The sequence below is a fragment of the Blastocystis sp. subtype 4 genome (assembly GCF_000743755.1).
Source record: "Blastocystis sp. subtype 4 strain WR1 chromosome Unknown seqid_0263, whole genome shotgun sequence".
In the NCBI taxonomy this organism is placed as follows: Eukaryota; class Bigyra; order Opalinata; family Blastocystidae; genus Blastocystis; species Blastocystis sp. subtype 4.
The window spans coordinates 1-14793 of NW_014569284.1; the positions used below are offsets into that span (position 1 = coordinate 1).

Here is a 14793-nt window from a genome sequence, read left to right on the forward strand (position 1 = left end):
TTTCACTCTACAATACCTGCATCACCGATGTATTGTCATTTAAGTAGACTGTGCTAATTGCCATTGTTGGAACTTCAGCAATGAGGACCCGACGAATAGCATTCGCAATAGATGCATCCACTCCCACCAATTCAAAAACAACTTGCTCATCAGACTAGATATGAATCAATAACACGAATACACCATTCCTACATGAGAAAGAATGTTAATCTTCACGTTATCCTCCAAATTATCCAGGTAGTGCTCAACTGCATTACTTGTTTCAACCACCTAGTGTGAGATCGATCAACCAATATGTTACATCCTTAATTCCTGTGAATCCAACCGCAGCCAAAGGTTTCATTTCGTATATGGGAGGTTATTTGAGGAGATAGAGACAATTGAAAGAGATGGAGAAATTCGAGAATAATCTGGTGCCGAATCTGAGGATCGAATTGCCCCATTCTTGGTGTGTTCTAACAAATACAAAATGCAAATATAACATTATAGAATTAAACATCGTCGTCAGATTCAGCTTGTCTATGCTTATGATGTGACTTCTTGGATTTGATTTCTGGTTTAGATACAACTATTTCTCCTTCACTCATTTCGGAAGCAGATGCATCTGATTCAAGCATTCCCTTCTCTTCAGCATCTCCTAGTTGAGCACAATGCATGCCGAAATAGTAAATCCAGGCATTGTAGAGAATAAAGAATACAACATAAGTCCAATTGGACAAGTCATCAAAGGTCTTGTAGTTGATGACTTTCAAGAATTCGCAGACTGTTGTGATAACTCCAACAGCAGCAGCACTATATCCAACAGTTCTCCATGTTCCTCCAATGCAGCCGTTATCAGCATCATATACGCAGGCAATGTAGATTCCAACTGCAAGAATGGTATCTCGTAAAAATGTAACCCATGTGAAACAACTGTCCAGAATGAGGAAAGCCATTTGCATGCCAACATAGGGATTAATTCTCTTTTCATGGTTGGGCTGGAAGATCATCGATGTCTGACCTGCCGCCTAAGGTGAACAAATCTAACAATAACTACTGATCGCAATCCAGAAGTGAAGGCTGATTTCATACACTCCAATACAAGACCACAGATCAGACACATCCTCATGAAGCCAGCACCACTATGATCAGCATACATATCCTCCATTGTCTAGTTGTGAATCTAAGAAATCCATACATACGAAGAATGGAATACACGTCATTAATCCAAAAAGGATAACTACAGATTACGAGAGGATTAATCGACAACAGAGAATGTTGGAGAATTGAGAACTCCACATATGAGACCTCCGACTTTCAAAGATGGCATCCAAACAAGTATGGTTGAAGTCCTAGAGTGAATCGCCAGTCATGATACTACTTGAATCTCTCGGAATGAGCAGCCACCATCATCCCGAAGGCCATTTGTAACAATTTGTTGGAAGACCAAAGCAATAAGGGTTCCAATAACACTACGAAATGATGAAACAGCCTAATTTGGTTACCCAATCTTAGCACAATCAGCTGCAAGTCTGTAAACACCTGCAGGATCGCTGGGATAGATACGTCCTTTCAATGTCTCGAGCATAAATCACCTATATATTACTGCCGTAATTCTTACATACAGTTACGTTGATTCAATAAAGAATAATGACTAGTTATTGAAAGAAACAAAACACAACTCAACACTCTGCCAAAACACATGAACTCCCGTGGTAATTATAGGACTCATTGATTATTATGTTGTCTCATCACTTTTCTTTGTGTTTTGAACAACAGAACCAAAAGACATGAAACGATTCTAATGGTAGCAAAAGATGCAACCAACGAAGAAAGATAATAAAAGGTATCTAACAAACAAGTTCTAAGAGTAGAGTACAGAATCACTTATTAGATCGTACAAAAGACATGGAAGTATGTACTTCTTCATTATCTTTATGATCATGACCAATTCCTTTGTTGTCTCGTTTGATATGAATGTCGATAGGTTCCAGAATCCCGTCACCACGCTGCCCTAAAGCACCTCCATCCCAGCCCATCTTTTTCAGAAGCGAATTACCAATATTGTCTTCTCCGATGGGTTTGCTTAGACCTTCCATCTATAATAAAAACAAATAATCATTCTATACAAGAGTCATCTGCTCAGGCTCCGTAGACTTCACTGGTTTGGAAGAACGAACCTCACTCTTTTTAGAAGTGGAACTATTCATAATGACTACAATGAGAGGCAACGTCATTGACAGAGGCTTGGAGACACTAATAATGTACCAATCTTTCACTTTTCGTGTTTCCATACGTAAAGAAAACTTCTCGCAATATTTATCAATCTAAACATAATATAAATTGGTAATCAAGTACCATGTTTCGCAAGTGATTGGATTTCACTGGAATTGGTTCAAACGTAAATGAATGAATGAATTCATTATTGAGAAGGAATTGGAAGACTCGGAATACACCTTTCTCCTTCGCTTTCGCAAACACTATACATAAGAACAAAACCTATCCGACACTCTTATTCGTTTTATGTTCCATCTTCTTCTGTACTTTAGGACTCATTTCTGCAAGAGATCTCTCTTCAGGAATAGGATTCATATCAAACAAATCCTTATTGAGTAGAAATGTTGGAAGAGGCATTTCATCGTCGTCAGAACTATCATCTTCTTCCTCTTCATCCATTCCTTGCTCCTCATGCACAGAATCTGATTTATCATCCATTTCATTTTTTTCATCATTGGAAAAAACATCTTCCTGATGTTCGTTTTCAGATCTCTCGGATTCACTTTCATTCGGTTCCGAATCTTCATAAAAATGATTAATCTCTCCCATATCGATTCGCTTGTATTTTCGTAAGGAGTATTTTGAGTAACGATCACTCTATCCATCAAATTAAGTCTATTCACTAACTGTAAGCTTGGAATTTGTTTCTTGCAGTATTTCAGGAAGGAAGATGGAATCATCATAATCCAGACCTATGAACGGTGATAAGTCCATATCTGCTTTTTTATGCTTTTTCAATTTCCGTTCATGCTGTTTCCTTCTCTTATCTCTCAGCTTTTTCCCTTGTTTTCTTTACATCACTTCCTGTTGACGGACTCTTACCCTTGCAAACGCGGATATGTACTCATTTGACTTTCCAAACAAATACACCACTTTATCCTTCTGACGCCCTTTTTTTGGAGGCAGAGTTTTCTTTTTGTTTTTGATTACCATCGCTATCAATTGTTTCTTTGATAAGAATGGAAGGTCGTGTTGTATTCTACACCGTTTACATTCGCGATGGTGTTTTGAATGTGTTGTTGAATCCAAAACCTATTCAAGAGTTTCCCCAAGATATCATTGTATCGACTAAGAGTTTTATTGGTTTTGTGGTCTGATTCTCTAGATGCGGCGACTATTATCACCGTTTCTCATATTAGTGTTTACAACGAATTAACATCGCACATCCATGCTGGAGATATACTTGTTGCTGTTAACGGAATGTGTATGGGTGTTTTGCCGCCAACTTGTAGCGTTAAGCAGTGGCAGAGTACATTTATGGCATCTTCCTATCCTCGAATGATAACTCTTTTCCGTTATGATCCAAGTTACAGGATACTATTCAATGCAGATCAAGTTAGATAAGAACTAGTTCGTTATTTATAGTATTTCTTTGGAACTCCGTTCTGTCACACTGGACTGATATATGGTATTACAGAGGTTGATTTGATAACGTTGTCATCCTGTCCTTATTGTCGTAATTTGAAACTATTCAAACCGCAAGTGCAGAAGAATGTGCCAGTCAGCTCCCATTCTTCAATCCATCGCGAGTCGAAAGAGGTGACAAAGAAACCATTCAAACCGCAAGTTCAGAAGGATGTGCCAGTCAGCTCCCGTTCTTCAATCCATCGTGAGTCGAAAGAGGTGACAGAGATTGCAAATATACCACTTCAGTCAAAGCTGATGAGATTAACGGGAGAAGATAATGGGCGTTCAGAAGGTACATCAAATCAGCTATCATCTTTGAGCAAGTATTTCTTAGATTCTTCGCTGAGTCATTCTATATTCAATACACACCAGATTCTTGCTTTCGGTTTGCGAGATGTCTTAATGAACCTTTCACAAGTAATAACCCAATGCTTCCAACATAATCTCTTCACATCGTCATCTCGTCTTCTATTGAAGCAACGTTTGGAAGAGTTAAGCAAAGGAATAGGTATTAGGAATCGCGAGGTGTATACGGGTCTGATTCAATTCAATCAGACAGTAGAGCGATCTATTTGTCTCTATAAGAATAACATCGAATCGTATATTAAGACGATAGACATACCAGAGAATGTTCAAAGTGCCAAGACGCTTCATTCTCTTTGTGATACCTTACTTAATGATTGTTATTCAATTATGACTGTTCTGGATAGTTTGAAAGGAAGACTTAGTAAATAAGGATTCTCTTGAATATGATGATTAGATGCTCAGGCTAGTCAACAGAATGCGAGTAGATGGAGAAATATTGTTCCTTCTTCTCTTGATCAAATAAGACCAAAGGATCAGTCCAGACTACCATATTCAGAAACAGAAAGAGAATTGAAACCTCTTGACAATAGTCCAACTACTGTACTGATGCCAAAAGTCAAAGCAGTTGATGTGATTGGAGGTAAGGATGCTATGAGTGTGTGAGCTGTTAGAAGCTAATGAAATGGATTTTGGTGAACAGTATAATGAGGAAGTGTTTCATTCCTACACTCCTAAGAAGGTGAAGATTGGGAATCCTCATCCTGATCCTGTGGTAGAAACAGCGTACATATGAGGTGATTGATTGATGGGTAGTGCCTTAGCTGCTGTGGATCCTCCTGATACCTTCTATGAGTTACATCTTCCTCAACGTATCATCACAGAAACGCTTCTCTCTTCACTTCAGTTAGAAACAGTCATTTATGCTTGTCAGAGACATCAGCTGTTCTCACCAGATGGTAGAGAGTGAACTATCATTCTCAGTATTAGGATATCGATATGGATTCTTACTGGGAGATGGAGCTGGTGTTGGAAAAGGTCGTCAGCTTGCTGGAATCATTGCAGAGAATTGGGTTCAGTAGAACTGAGAGTATGAAGTGATGTGTAGAGGCCGGCGAAAGGCCATTTGGATCTCTGAATCAGCTGATTTGTACTATGATTGTAAAAGAGATTTGAGAGATATCGGATTTGAAGATATTCGCGTGGTTAACTTGCGTGATTCACCATATGGTTCTGTAATGATTCCCAAAACGTACGTTTTTTTGGATTCCAAATGATGACAAGTAATCAGTTGTTTAAGGAAGGGGTACTATTTTTGACATACAGTATTTTAATAAGTAAGAAATCAGGATCAAGCCGTTCATCTCATACAAGCCGCTATTATCAACTACTGAGATGGTGTGGGGATAAGCAATTTGATGGGGTTCTGATTCTGGATGAATGTCACAACGCAAAGACTGGAACTGTGACTCGAGGAAAAGGAGTGAGAGTTTCTCTTAGTAAGACAGCACAGACTGTATCTGACCTTCAAAAAGCGCTTCCTAATGCGCGTGTTGTCTACAGCAGTGCTACAGGAGGTAGTGATGAGAAAGAATTAGGATATATGCAACGCCTTGGTCTATGGGGATCAGGAACCTCTTATTCGTCGTTCAGTGATCTGGCCTTCAAATTGAGTCGTGGTGGATTGTCATTCTTGGAAATGCTGTGTTGTGATATCAAGGCTAAAGGGACCTTTATCTCTCGGCAGTTATCATTTATTGGATGTCGATTTGATATTGTGGAGGCAGTAATGACAGAGTCAATGGCTTCTATGTATTACCAGAGTGTTCAGGTGTGGAAAGAGTTTCTCAAAGGGTTCAAAGAGGCGTTTGAGGTACGATTTCATTGAACGAGTCATTCATAGATTATCACACCATATGCCAAGTACACACAATCAGGACACAAGTCAGACGAAGGAGACTTGTTTGATGTGATGGAGGAGGAGGATGGAGTGAGAATCGATTCATGATGTGATCTGTAGCAAGTTCCACTCAAAATGATGTGGAGTTACTATTGGGGATGTTTCCAACGGTTCTTTAAACATATGACCATATCTGCCAAAGTTGGTGTATTCCCGTGGGATGAGTTCTAGATTCATGAATGTGTGGAATTAACAAACTCTGCTATTAACGAAGGGAAGTGTGTTGTAATTGGTCTACAGAGTACAGGTGATAGTCGAACAAAAAGTGAGGTCCTTCGTCAATGTGATCAGTCAACTGATTCAGAGGATGAGAATGATGGTAAGTCCAATCTGTGTTATTCATGTTAAGGAATCCAATTTGTGGACGGATTCGTATCTTCACCTAAAGCGATTCTATATCAACTCTTGGAGAAGGCATTCCCGACAATCCTTATCCCCGATCATCTTATTGTGACAAATCAGTCCACAAAGACAAAATTGGATGAGGTCTCAAGTCATTCCAGTGATCATTGAATGTTGAAGTGAGAGATAGAATTCAGTTCGTTACGACGTCGAAGTAAACAGTCTCAGCAGAATCTAGCGTAGGAGTGATACTAGAAATGTGAACGTAGACGAGTGGCGAGTTATTTGTTTGAGAGTGATAGTGAGAGTGATTCAGTTCCAGACATCGCACTCACTCAATCAGAAGAAGAAGGAGTCATTCTCGAAGATTTGGTCGTGAATTCAGAAGAGGAACAAGTTCCATCCAAATCCGTTCAATCAGATGACCTCGCTTCAAATGATGGTATTCAGTTGCTGAACACACTGAATGAAGTGCAAAATCGATTGAACCATATTCGATCTCATCTTCGATCTCTTGCAGAGAGTATCTCTCTTCCTGTGAATCCTCTGGATGAGTTGATTGACCACCTTGGAGGAGAGAGTGTGGTAGCAGAAATGACAGGTCGAACTCATCGAATCCTTCATCACCATCCAGGTGTTGCTGATTCGTCAACACAATTTCTGATGGAGCTCCATGGTACTTCAAATCCGGAGGCAATGAATATGAATGAATTACGATTGAATGAAGACTATTATTACTATGAGAATCGAGGTATAAAACGAGGAAGTGATGAAGGAGTTAATATGCGTGAGAAGGAGCTGTTTCAACAAGGAATCAAACGAGTAGCCATCATTTCAGAAGCAGCATCAGCAGGAATATCGTTGCATTGTGATTGCCGAGTTCCTAATCAGGCAAAGAGACTCCATATCATTCTGGAATTGCCTTGGTCTGCTGATAAGATCATTCAACAGTGCGGAAGGTCACATCGAAGTAACCAACGTGTACCTCCTGACTATGTGTTTCTGCTATCAGCTGTTGGAGGAGAATTGCGATTCGTTTCAACTATCAGTAAGCGATTACGAGCATTAGGAGCTCTCACACAAGGATCCAGAAATGCTACTGGAGCTCTCGATTTCTCTCAATTCGATTATAACTCCAGCTATGCGAAGAAGGCTGTAACGTTGCTAATTGACACAATTCTAATCCAACCTCCTAACTCAGATATTTCTATTTCACCTCCTAATGAACCTCTCTTTGAACCAGGAGTATACCCCGGAGTTATAACATACGAAACTGATGAGAAGAATGAATATGAAGCTTACAAGCAAGCTTCAGGAGTGAATCGATTGCGAATGATGCAGACTTGGTTAAGAAGTGTTGACTTTCAGTATGAGCGATCTGATGCCTCAGTTAACTTATTCAATCGATTGTTGGGGCTGGAGTTATGGAAACAGCAGATTCTAGTGAAGTATTTGAACGATGTGGGTGTATGAATGTGAGGTAAGAAATAGATTCTTCAGAAGGAAACTTATAAACTCCAACAGAGTGAAGTGTTAGATCAAGGATTGAATGTTATCACTGGGAATACTATTCGTGTGATTGGAGAACCTGAGTGTGTATATACTGATCCAATGACTGGAGTTCAATCTGTTTACTATCGAGTGTCTGTTTCACGAAGTGTCTCATATGCTGATTTAATGAAGATGAATAAAAAGGGGTATGATTTGTGATATGGTATAATTCAAAGGAAATTCTACAAATCCAAATCTTGGAACTTTATTGTTTACATATATCATGATGATTACTCTCCAAAGAACTGGAAGAAGGATACACAGCTGCATTTGGTTCGTCCATCTACGGGTCCAGCAGCGAATGTGTGGACTCTGGAAGATATCACAGACAAGTATGTTGAGGTTACAGAGGATGCAGAGAAGCTCTGGACACAAGCAGAGCAACAGGCACAAACACAGTGTGCTCATGGTCCAAACTGTCCTCGACCTAATTGTGAAGTTGGCAAGGCAATTCAGACGGTACACATTGTAGCTGGTCAGTTCGTTGTGTTGTGGGGATATTTGCAGGCTTGTGTTCCAAAGGGAAAGAAATTACGATTAGTTCAAGTATCAGCAATGAAGGGAGATGAAGAAGTGTTGATAACTGGTGTGCGTATTTTGGGAGCAATGAGTGAACAATTGAAAGCGAAGCTAAAGGCATTAGAAGAACTTCAGAGGAAGGAGGTTGAGAAACAGAAACAATTGACAGAAGAACATAAGAAGAGACAGAGAGAAGCTTATGAGAAAGGATTGGAACGAAAACGTCAAAGAGAAATGACTCGAACTATGGAGGATCAAATTCAGTCATTATCGTCTCGACAAGAATGGCAAGATATCATGGGATATAGTCGATTGTTGCGTAGAGCAACTGCAAGACGATATCCCATGAATCATGATTCATCCATGCCTTCATTGGTTCCATTGTATGGTAATGAAGGAATAAAAATACTATTTGAAAAAGCAAGGACACTAATCATGAATGCAGAAGTACCAGAGGATCTACCTGGATTGTATCCACTTATAAGGACAGAAGTATGTAATAGTGAAGAGAAGAAGGAAATAAGTAGTGAGACTGAAGACAGTGAATCATCCTGTGAAGAATTATTTGAGTCATCAGATGAGACTATCTCACTGAGTGGTGATTCTGTCTCTTCTGATATATCTTTGAAGGATTCATCACTCTCTAATTCATTGACGCTTGATTCTGTGTCTTCTAACTCATCTCAGACCCAGGATCTCTCCGAATCTCCATTACTAATAGATTCAACTTCAGTTAAGAATGATAATTTGTAACAAACATGTTTCTCTAAACAAACAAACCGCGATTTGTCGGCAGCTCGTTGCTTGTCCATAACAAATCGTCCTGCTACCCATCATCACCTATTCAAAGACCTACCTCAATTACTGCATCCAATAAGCTAAATAGCTTATCACTAACCATACTTGCAACTTGAAGAGACCCAAGCAAGGTATTGGGATCAATTCTTCCTTGTTGGTTTTGTACACTTACAATCTCCTTACGACGATTTACACAAACGAGCAAACTCGATTCCGCACATAATTCTTCTTCCCGCGTTGCATCTACAAAAATGGTATCAGCGACTTTGTTGATGGTGACACCAATGGGAATTGTCATACAAGAGAGGCGTCTGAAGTGTGTTGGATCATCATCAATATCAAAATCCTTTTCCTCTTGATCGAAATTCTTTAGAGGAGTTGTAATTGGAAGACGCGTTGTCCGAAGTGCCACAAGAATTGAGAGAAGTGATACATCAATCACATTCCCAGAATCTTCATAGATTTCAACATCAATGAAAAGCTTCCAACAAAACTGCTTGGGAACAATAATTAGCTCTTCCAAGTTCATGGCACCAGGACTAAGAAGGATTCTAACGCTAACAAAGAAATGGTCGAACCTACTTCGTAATACTCTCAGCAATAACATTTCCATTCACTTCAATCGATCGATTACGATATTCTGGATTTGCTGAAGCAGTATAAGCTACAGTCATTTCAATTTGGTTTTCAAGAACAAAATCATCTCCAATAGGTTGAACTTCGGCCTTTACAGATGTAATAACGTCCGTTCCTTCATTTGAGAAACGGACTCGGGAAGAGCCGTGTGATTGTTGTAATATGTTGGTTTCAATTTCGAGACCTCTAAATATCAAACAATTCTATAGGGTTGACCTCATTTGGTTGTTCTTCCGCCCATCGGTTCTGATATCCTGTTTAAGACCATCAATAATGTATCTCTTCTCCGCTTTGGAAATATCAAAGAGCATAGCAGACGAACAATGGTTGTTCGTCTCAAGTGAACGAAATTGTGGGATCCCCATTTCAGTATATCATTCATAATAACAAACAACAATCACTAAAACACCAACTTCATTAATACATCCATGAATTCTTGTTTAATGTCAACTCCTCCAAATGTACGTTCATTCATCTCCTCCTGCTTCTCTGTATCCAAACTATTTAGCTGAATGACTTTCATTTCACTCTTCTCTTGAGGAATTGTTGTATTTTCATTTCCTTGGATAGATGGGTTGTCAATCACAGGCATGTCAGTCTGTTGTGGTTGATTCACCACTTCTGGCTGCATAGAAAAGATGTTAGGAGGATACATCGATGGATTGGTCTGTGCCGTATAAGGATCTGTTCCATATGTAGAAGGCATCTGATATGGATATGATGCTTGTTGTCCATATCCCTGCTATGGATGAGCCATTACTATCATGCTTACAGTATATCCATAGTCATAATACAGAGGAGCACCCGAAGGGTACTGTTGAGACTGTTGAGTTCCATAAGGCTGTTGATATTGAGTACCATATTGTTGATTGTATTGGGTACCATATTGTGGATATTGATCATATTGTTGATATTGCGTTCCATACCCATAATCATTCTTCCTAGGATAAGTAGATGGTGTTGAACGAATAGCAGCTTCCATCTCCTCCTTGCTATGAGCATTTCTGCAACTGGAGCCAAATCGACATTGACCTTGAAGGAAGTATTTGCACATTTCTCGTTTACCTCCTGATCCTGGAACTGGTGCTGGATCTACAAATGAAGATTAAAATGAGAAGATACATGAAACTGTATCAGATCGCTTTGCCGGGTCCTATACATGAGAATCAATCACAGAACACAAACAGTGTATGGAGCATCATATGTTCGTTTCACACTACTATAATCTCCTTCTCGCAATGTCTGGACTCGACCAAACACCTGAGGTGAGGGTGGTTGTTGGCTGTCCCAGCGAGAAGGAGGAGGTGATCGAGTTCTGCTTGAACGACCATAACTCTCACGAGGAGGTGAACGATCATGAGGAGGTGAACGACCACGAGGAGGAGAACGCTCACGAGAGGAATAGGAACGATCCTGTCGATCCCGAGAGTGAGGAGGAGATCGATCGCGAGTTGAGCTGTTGTGCTGGAATTCTCGAGGAGGACTTCGAGAATGAGATCGGTTAGATCGCTTTGAAGAAAGACTTTTGGAATGTGAATGAAGATGCGAATCACTTCGTGGAGGAGAACGATCTCGAATGACCCCACGCGGAGGAGAACGATCCCGGATCACTCCACGAGGAGGAGAACGACTCCGATCTCTTCGACCAAACACAGGTTCACGATTTGTTTCCACTGTTTGTGCTTTCCGCTTCTTTTCCGCTTCCTCAAGAGCAGCGGCAGCAGCAGCACGTTGCTTTTCTATTTCTTGTTTCCGCTGTTCTTGTACCTTCTTTTCCTAACGATAGTCAACAACTCCAAACAACTATACCTTTGCCAATTTGCGTTTATATTTTTCCCTTTGGTTATCGAATTCGACACTGCATTCAGGACATGCCCAATTTCCCTATGCATTACAGATAATTAGAGTTAAACTTACCTTTGGTATAACTTTAAGAGGAGGAAGAAGACATCCAGGATGAAAACTCAGATTACAATAATCACACAGCAAAAGATTTCCTCCTTTGGAACATAGCTCACATCCAGAATTATGATCATGTTTCCAAGTCTTCACAAGTTTGAGATCAGATCCAGTTATTTCTGTTCCCTGCCCATATTTTCGGAATGCTTCTCTCCTTTCAGGAGCTAACGTATCCAATACAGACGACATCGGGAAGAATGAATGGAATCGATGTTCACAAATTCTGATATATGGAGCAACTATTAATGTCTGTTCTACAGGAGACAATAGAGAAACAACGAAAAGAAAAGAAGGGCCTACACGGGAATCGAACCCGTGACCTCTCGCACCCTAAGCGAGAATCATACCACTAGACCAGCAGGCCACCACCTGAATTCCTAATCTTGCATATTTAAAATGAATGAATTGAGTTAACTATCACAAAATAGTGTAAGCATGGATATCGTGAGCATAGAATCTATTCTTTATATCTAGGATTCATTAATGCAAGAACTGGAAGCTGTTCAGAATGCAGATGTAACCCATAAGTTGTCGGAGCGATCGGTTGTTGAAATCATCAACAAAATTGTGAAAAAGGGACTTATTGATGTGATTAAGTCGTCTCTTTGTTAAAGGCATCATTTCTAGTACACGATCTGGAATTCGTGAGTATCTGACATGGCCAGAATTGGAGACAGAGATTCTTAGTGAGTTGGATTCTCATGATGGTCGTGTTTCGTTTCTAGAGTTGGAGGTAGGTGTTTTGAGATGAATTTTAGATTTAGGAAGCAATTAATGTGGATATCACCTATATCGAGAAGTGTTCGCAGAAACTCCTGGATTCGGATTGTGGAATTATGAAGCTTAACAACCAGGAACTGATTAGTGAGAGATACACCGAGATGATTGTTGAGAAGTGTACTGACATTGTTTTTACCAAAGGAATAATAAAGATTGGACTTTTAGCAACCAAATTTAACCTTCCTGTGTCCTATTTGAGTATTTAGAAAGAGTTTAGGCTTAGGAATAGCAACTACAGTAATTCCTCTCATTTGTGAGCAGAACCCTTCAATTTGCAGTAAGAATGGAGATTTGTATACTATTGTATTGCTTTCTGTAGTCAGTGAGTTCTAGACCTTCATTCGTCGTAATCAATGTTGCATTCGTGGTATCCTCCTCGCTATCGACAAGCCAGCATTGTTATCAGAATTGAGTGATTTGTATGAATGTTATTCCTTTGCTATTCTAGCTATTCCATTGATGCTTCTCTTTTCCAGGAGACCGTTTCCACATTCATCAAGCAGGGTCAAATTCATGGTTCTATAAAGGCTGGTTCGTTCATTCCTCAACGATACGAGGATCAGAAGAATGATGCTGTTGTTAACTTCCTTCGAAGCAATCAGTACGTTACAAAGAAACTGTTAAAGGATAATCGAGTCGATATATTTGTAGTTTCCCATGTAGATCACATCACCTATCGAGTACTTCACAAAGCACGGTTATTCGAAGAAATTGACGGAATTGGATTCCTTGTGGATAAGTGAAGATTTGATGGAAGATTTGGTAGCAACAACTGCTGAACTATGTAATGAAGAAGGATTTGTGGAGATTGCTTCAATCTTTCCTCCTTCATTCACTTCAGCGGATCAGATGTTGGTTCTGAAGCAAATTGATGTGCTAAAAAGAGAAGGAAATGATGTATAGAAGATTGTGTTCCAATGCGATGAAACTGTCGCTTCGAAATATACTGTCTTGGATGAATTTGTGGTGTTATCATCTCTTTTGAGTGAGTTGGTGAATCAATTCTTAAAGGATATGGAATCTAGCATTCAGAAAGTAATATCCATGAAACATGATGTATGAGAGATGATGGATCTGAAGGATAGTTTACGGAGTGTGTACCAACAGAGACTATGATTGAGTCCTCTCTTGAAGAGTTGAATGTTTGAGTAAAGGATGAATGATGATCATAGTATGATCTGACTGAAGAATGTGTTCACGTGATTGTATCTGCTGTTCATAATGTGATTTCAAGTCGTTATGAGTCCTGTTATAAGAAGCAGAAAGAGGCCATTCTTCGAGGTGAGAGTGTGAATCGTAAACGAGATCAGAAAGAAGTATCAGCCAGTCTTATCGATTGGTATCATCATGTTATTATTCCATTATTCTCTCACAAATAGTACGAATCTGTCATGAAACTCTTGGATACTACTCAATCATCATCATTGCAGAATGTACTTGGAAATGTTGAGAAGGAACTAAAACAAGAAGGAGTGTGTCTTGTGATTCACTTCCTTCAAGTGTTGGTTGGGTTGTTTGGAAAGGATCATGATTAGAATGATTGTCCTGTGACTCCATTAACCACCTTAGTTACTAAATCCACTTCTGCTCTGCGTGAGGAAGTGAAACAATTGAGTGAAGATACGAAGGCATTTGTGACAGAGTTGTTAACCTGTCTGAATGGGCCTAAGAAGGAGAAAGGAAAGAAAAACAAGAATAAAGGAAAGAAGGGAAAAGAAGAAGAAATTATGGAAGAGGAGAAATCGGTCAGTTTTTTGGATTGTTTTGTAAAAGTGACGGATTTTGGAGGTCCTTTGTTTAAGTCGTATGATCGTAGGTTTTGACTGATCTAATTGAAGGTAGGCAAGCAGTCTCGTCAATTGCTTCATACAGGGAAGATTGGTATGCAAGAAGAGTTAAGCATGTTAATTCTCCAATCTGTGAATGAGTCCTCCATTCTCCTTCTAGCTCGTCTGATGATGAATCTAAAATATGCGATAATTCCTTATGTACCATCAATGGAGGTAGGAATGGATTAGAAGAATAAGATGTAGATGGCAAAGGCACTAATTACGGATTATTCGGATACAATTCCTGAAGACTCCAAAGAAGAGTATGTGAAATTGATTCCACTAGTATTTGGGGATGATAAGGATGCGATGCAACAAGCAGTGATGGATATGGTAAAACTTGTGATTAAGAAGTTTTCTGTTTATTTGGAAAGAAAACTAAATGAATAGTATAAAATGAAAGAAAAGAAGGAACTCATAATGAAAAAGATAGAGAAGTGATAGTATTAAATG

At 39.5% G+C, this 14793-nt stretch overlaps 6 protein-coding genes across 6 annotated transcripts; 2 read left to right on the forward strand and 4 right to left on the reverse strand.

Annotated features, from left to right (window-relative positions):
- Nucleotides 1-491: 491 nt before the first annotated feature.
- JH06_3781 (hypothetical protein) lies at nt 492-1202 on the reverse strand (the record flags this gene model as incomplete). Its single annotated transcript, XM_014670512.1, has 3 exons — nt 492-1007; nt 1037-1150; nt 1182-1202. 3 exons carry the CDS (start codon nt 1200-1202, stop codon nt 492-494), a joined length of 651 nt encoding a protein of 216 aa, XP_014525998.1.
- Nucleotides 1203-1862: 660 nt separating this feature from the next.
- JH06_3782 (hypothetical protein) lies at nt 1863-2694 on the reverse strand (the record flags this gene model as incomplete). The annotated part of the gene is made up of 4 exons (XM_014670513.1): nt 1863-2078; nt 2109-2306; nt 2338-2459; nt 2490-2694. The coding sequence occupies 4 exons, from the start codon at nt 2692-2694 to the stop codon at nt 1863-1865; spliced, it is 741 nt and encodes a 246-aa protein (XP_014525999.1).
- Nucleotides 2695-4651: 1957 nt separating this feature from the next.
- JH06_3783 (hypothetical protein) lies at nt 4652-9091 on the forward strand (the record flags this gene model as incomplete). The annotated part of the gene is made up of 13 exons (XM_014670514.1): nt 4652-4752; nt 4783-4925; nt 4957-5044; nt 5075-5218; nt 5251-5839; nt 5870-5956; nt 5987-6067; nt 6098-6245; nt 6276-6419; nt 6459-6507; nt 6538-7735; nt 7760-7965; nt 7996-9091. The coding sequence occupies 13 exons, from the start codon at nt 4652-4654 to the stop codon at nt 9089-9091; spliced, it is 4074 nt and encodes a 1357-aa protein (XP_014526000.1).
- A 13-nt stretch (nt 9092-9104) lies between these two features.
- Nucleotides 9105-10083, reverse strand: JH06_3784 (hypothetical protein; the record flags this gene model as incomplete). The annotated part of the gene is made up of 4 exons (XM_014670515.1): nt 9105-9164; nt 9195-9687; nt 9719-9958; nt 9989-10083. 4 exons carry the CDS (start codon nt 10081-10083, stop codon nt 9105-9107), a joined length of 888 nt encoding a protein of 295 aa, XP_014526001.1.
- Nucleotides 10084-10172: 89 nt separating this feature from the next.
- On the reverse strand, nt 10173-11920 carry JH06_3785 (hypothetical protein; the record flags this gene model as incomplete). Its single annotated transcript, XM_014670516.1, has 7 exons — nt 10173-10514; nt 10545-10760; nt 10784-10864; nt 10902-10925; nt 10958-11548; nt 11582-11656; nt 11702-11920. 7 exons carry the CDS (start codon nt 11918-11920, stop codon nt 10173-10175), a joined length of 1548 nt encoding a protein of 515 aa, XP_014526002.1.
- Nucleotides 11921-12214: 294 nt separating this feature from the next.
- JH06_3786 (E3 UFM1-protein ligase 1) lies at nt 12215-14730 on the forward strand (the record flags this gene model as incomplete). Its single annotated transcript, XM_014670517.1, is given in 14 exon segments — nt 12215-12258; nt 12329-12464; nt 12496-12709; nt 12741-12826; nt 12845-12930; nt 12960-13158; nt 13175-13384; nt 13415-13567; nt 13597-13653; nt 13684-13860; nt 13891-14016; nt 14047-14323; nt 14354-14514; nt 14545-14730. The coding sequence occupies 14 exon segments, from the start codon at nt 12215-12217 to the stop codon at nt 14728-14730; spliced, it is 2112 nt and encodes a 703-aa protein (XP_014526003.1).
- Nucleotides 14731-14793: the final 63 nt, after the last annotated feature.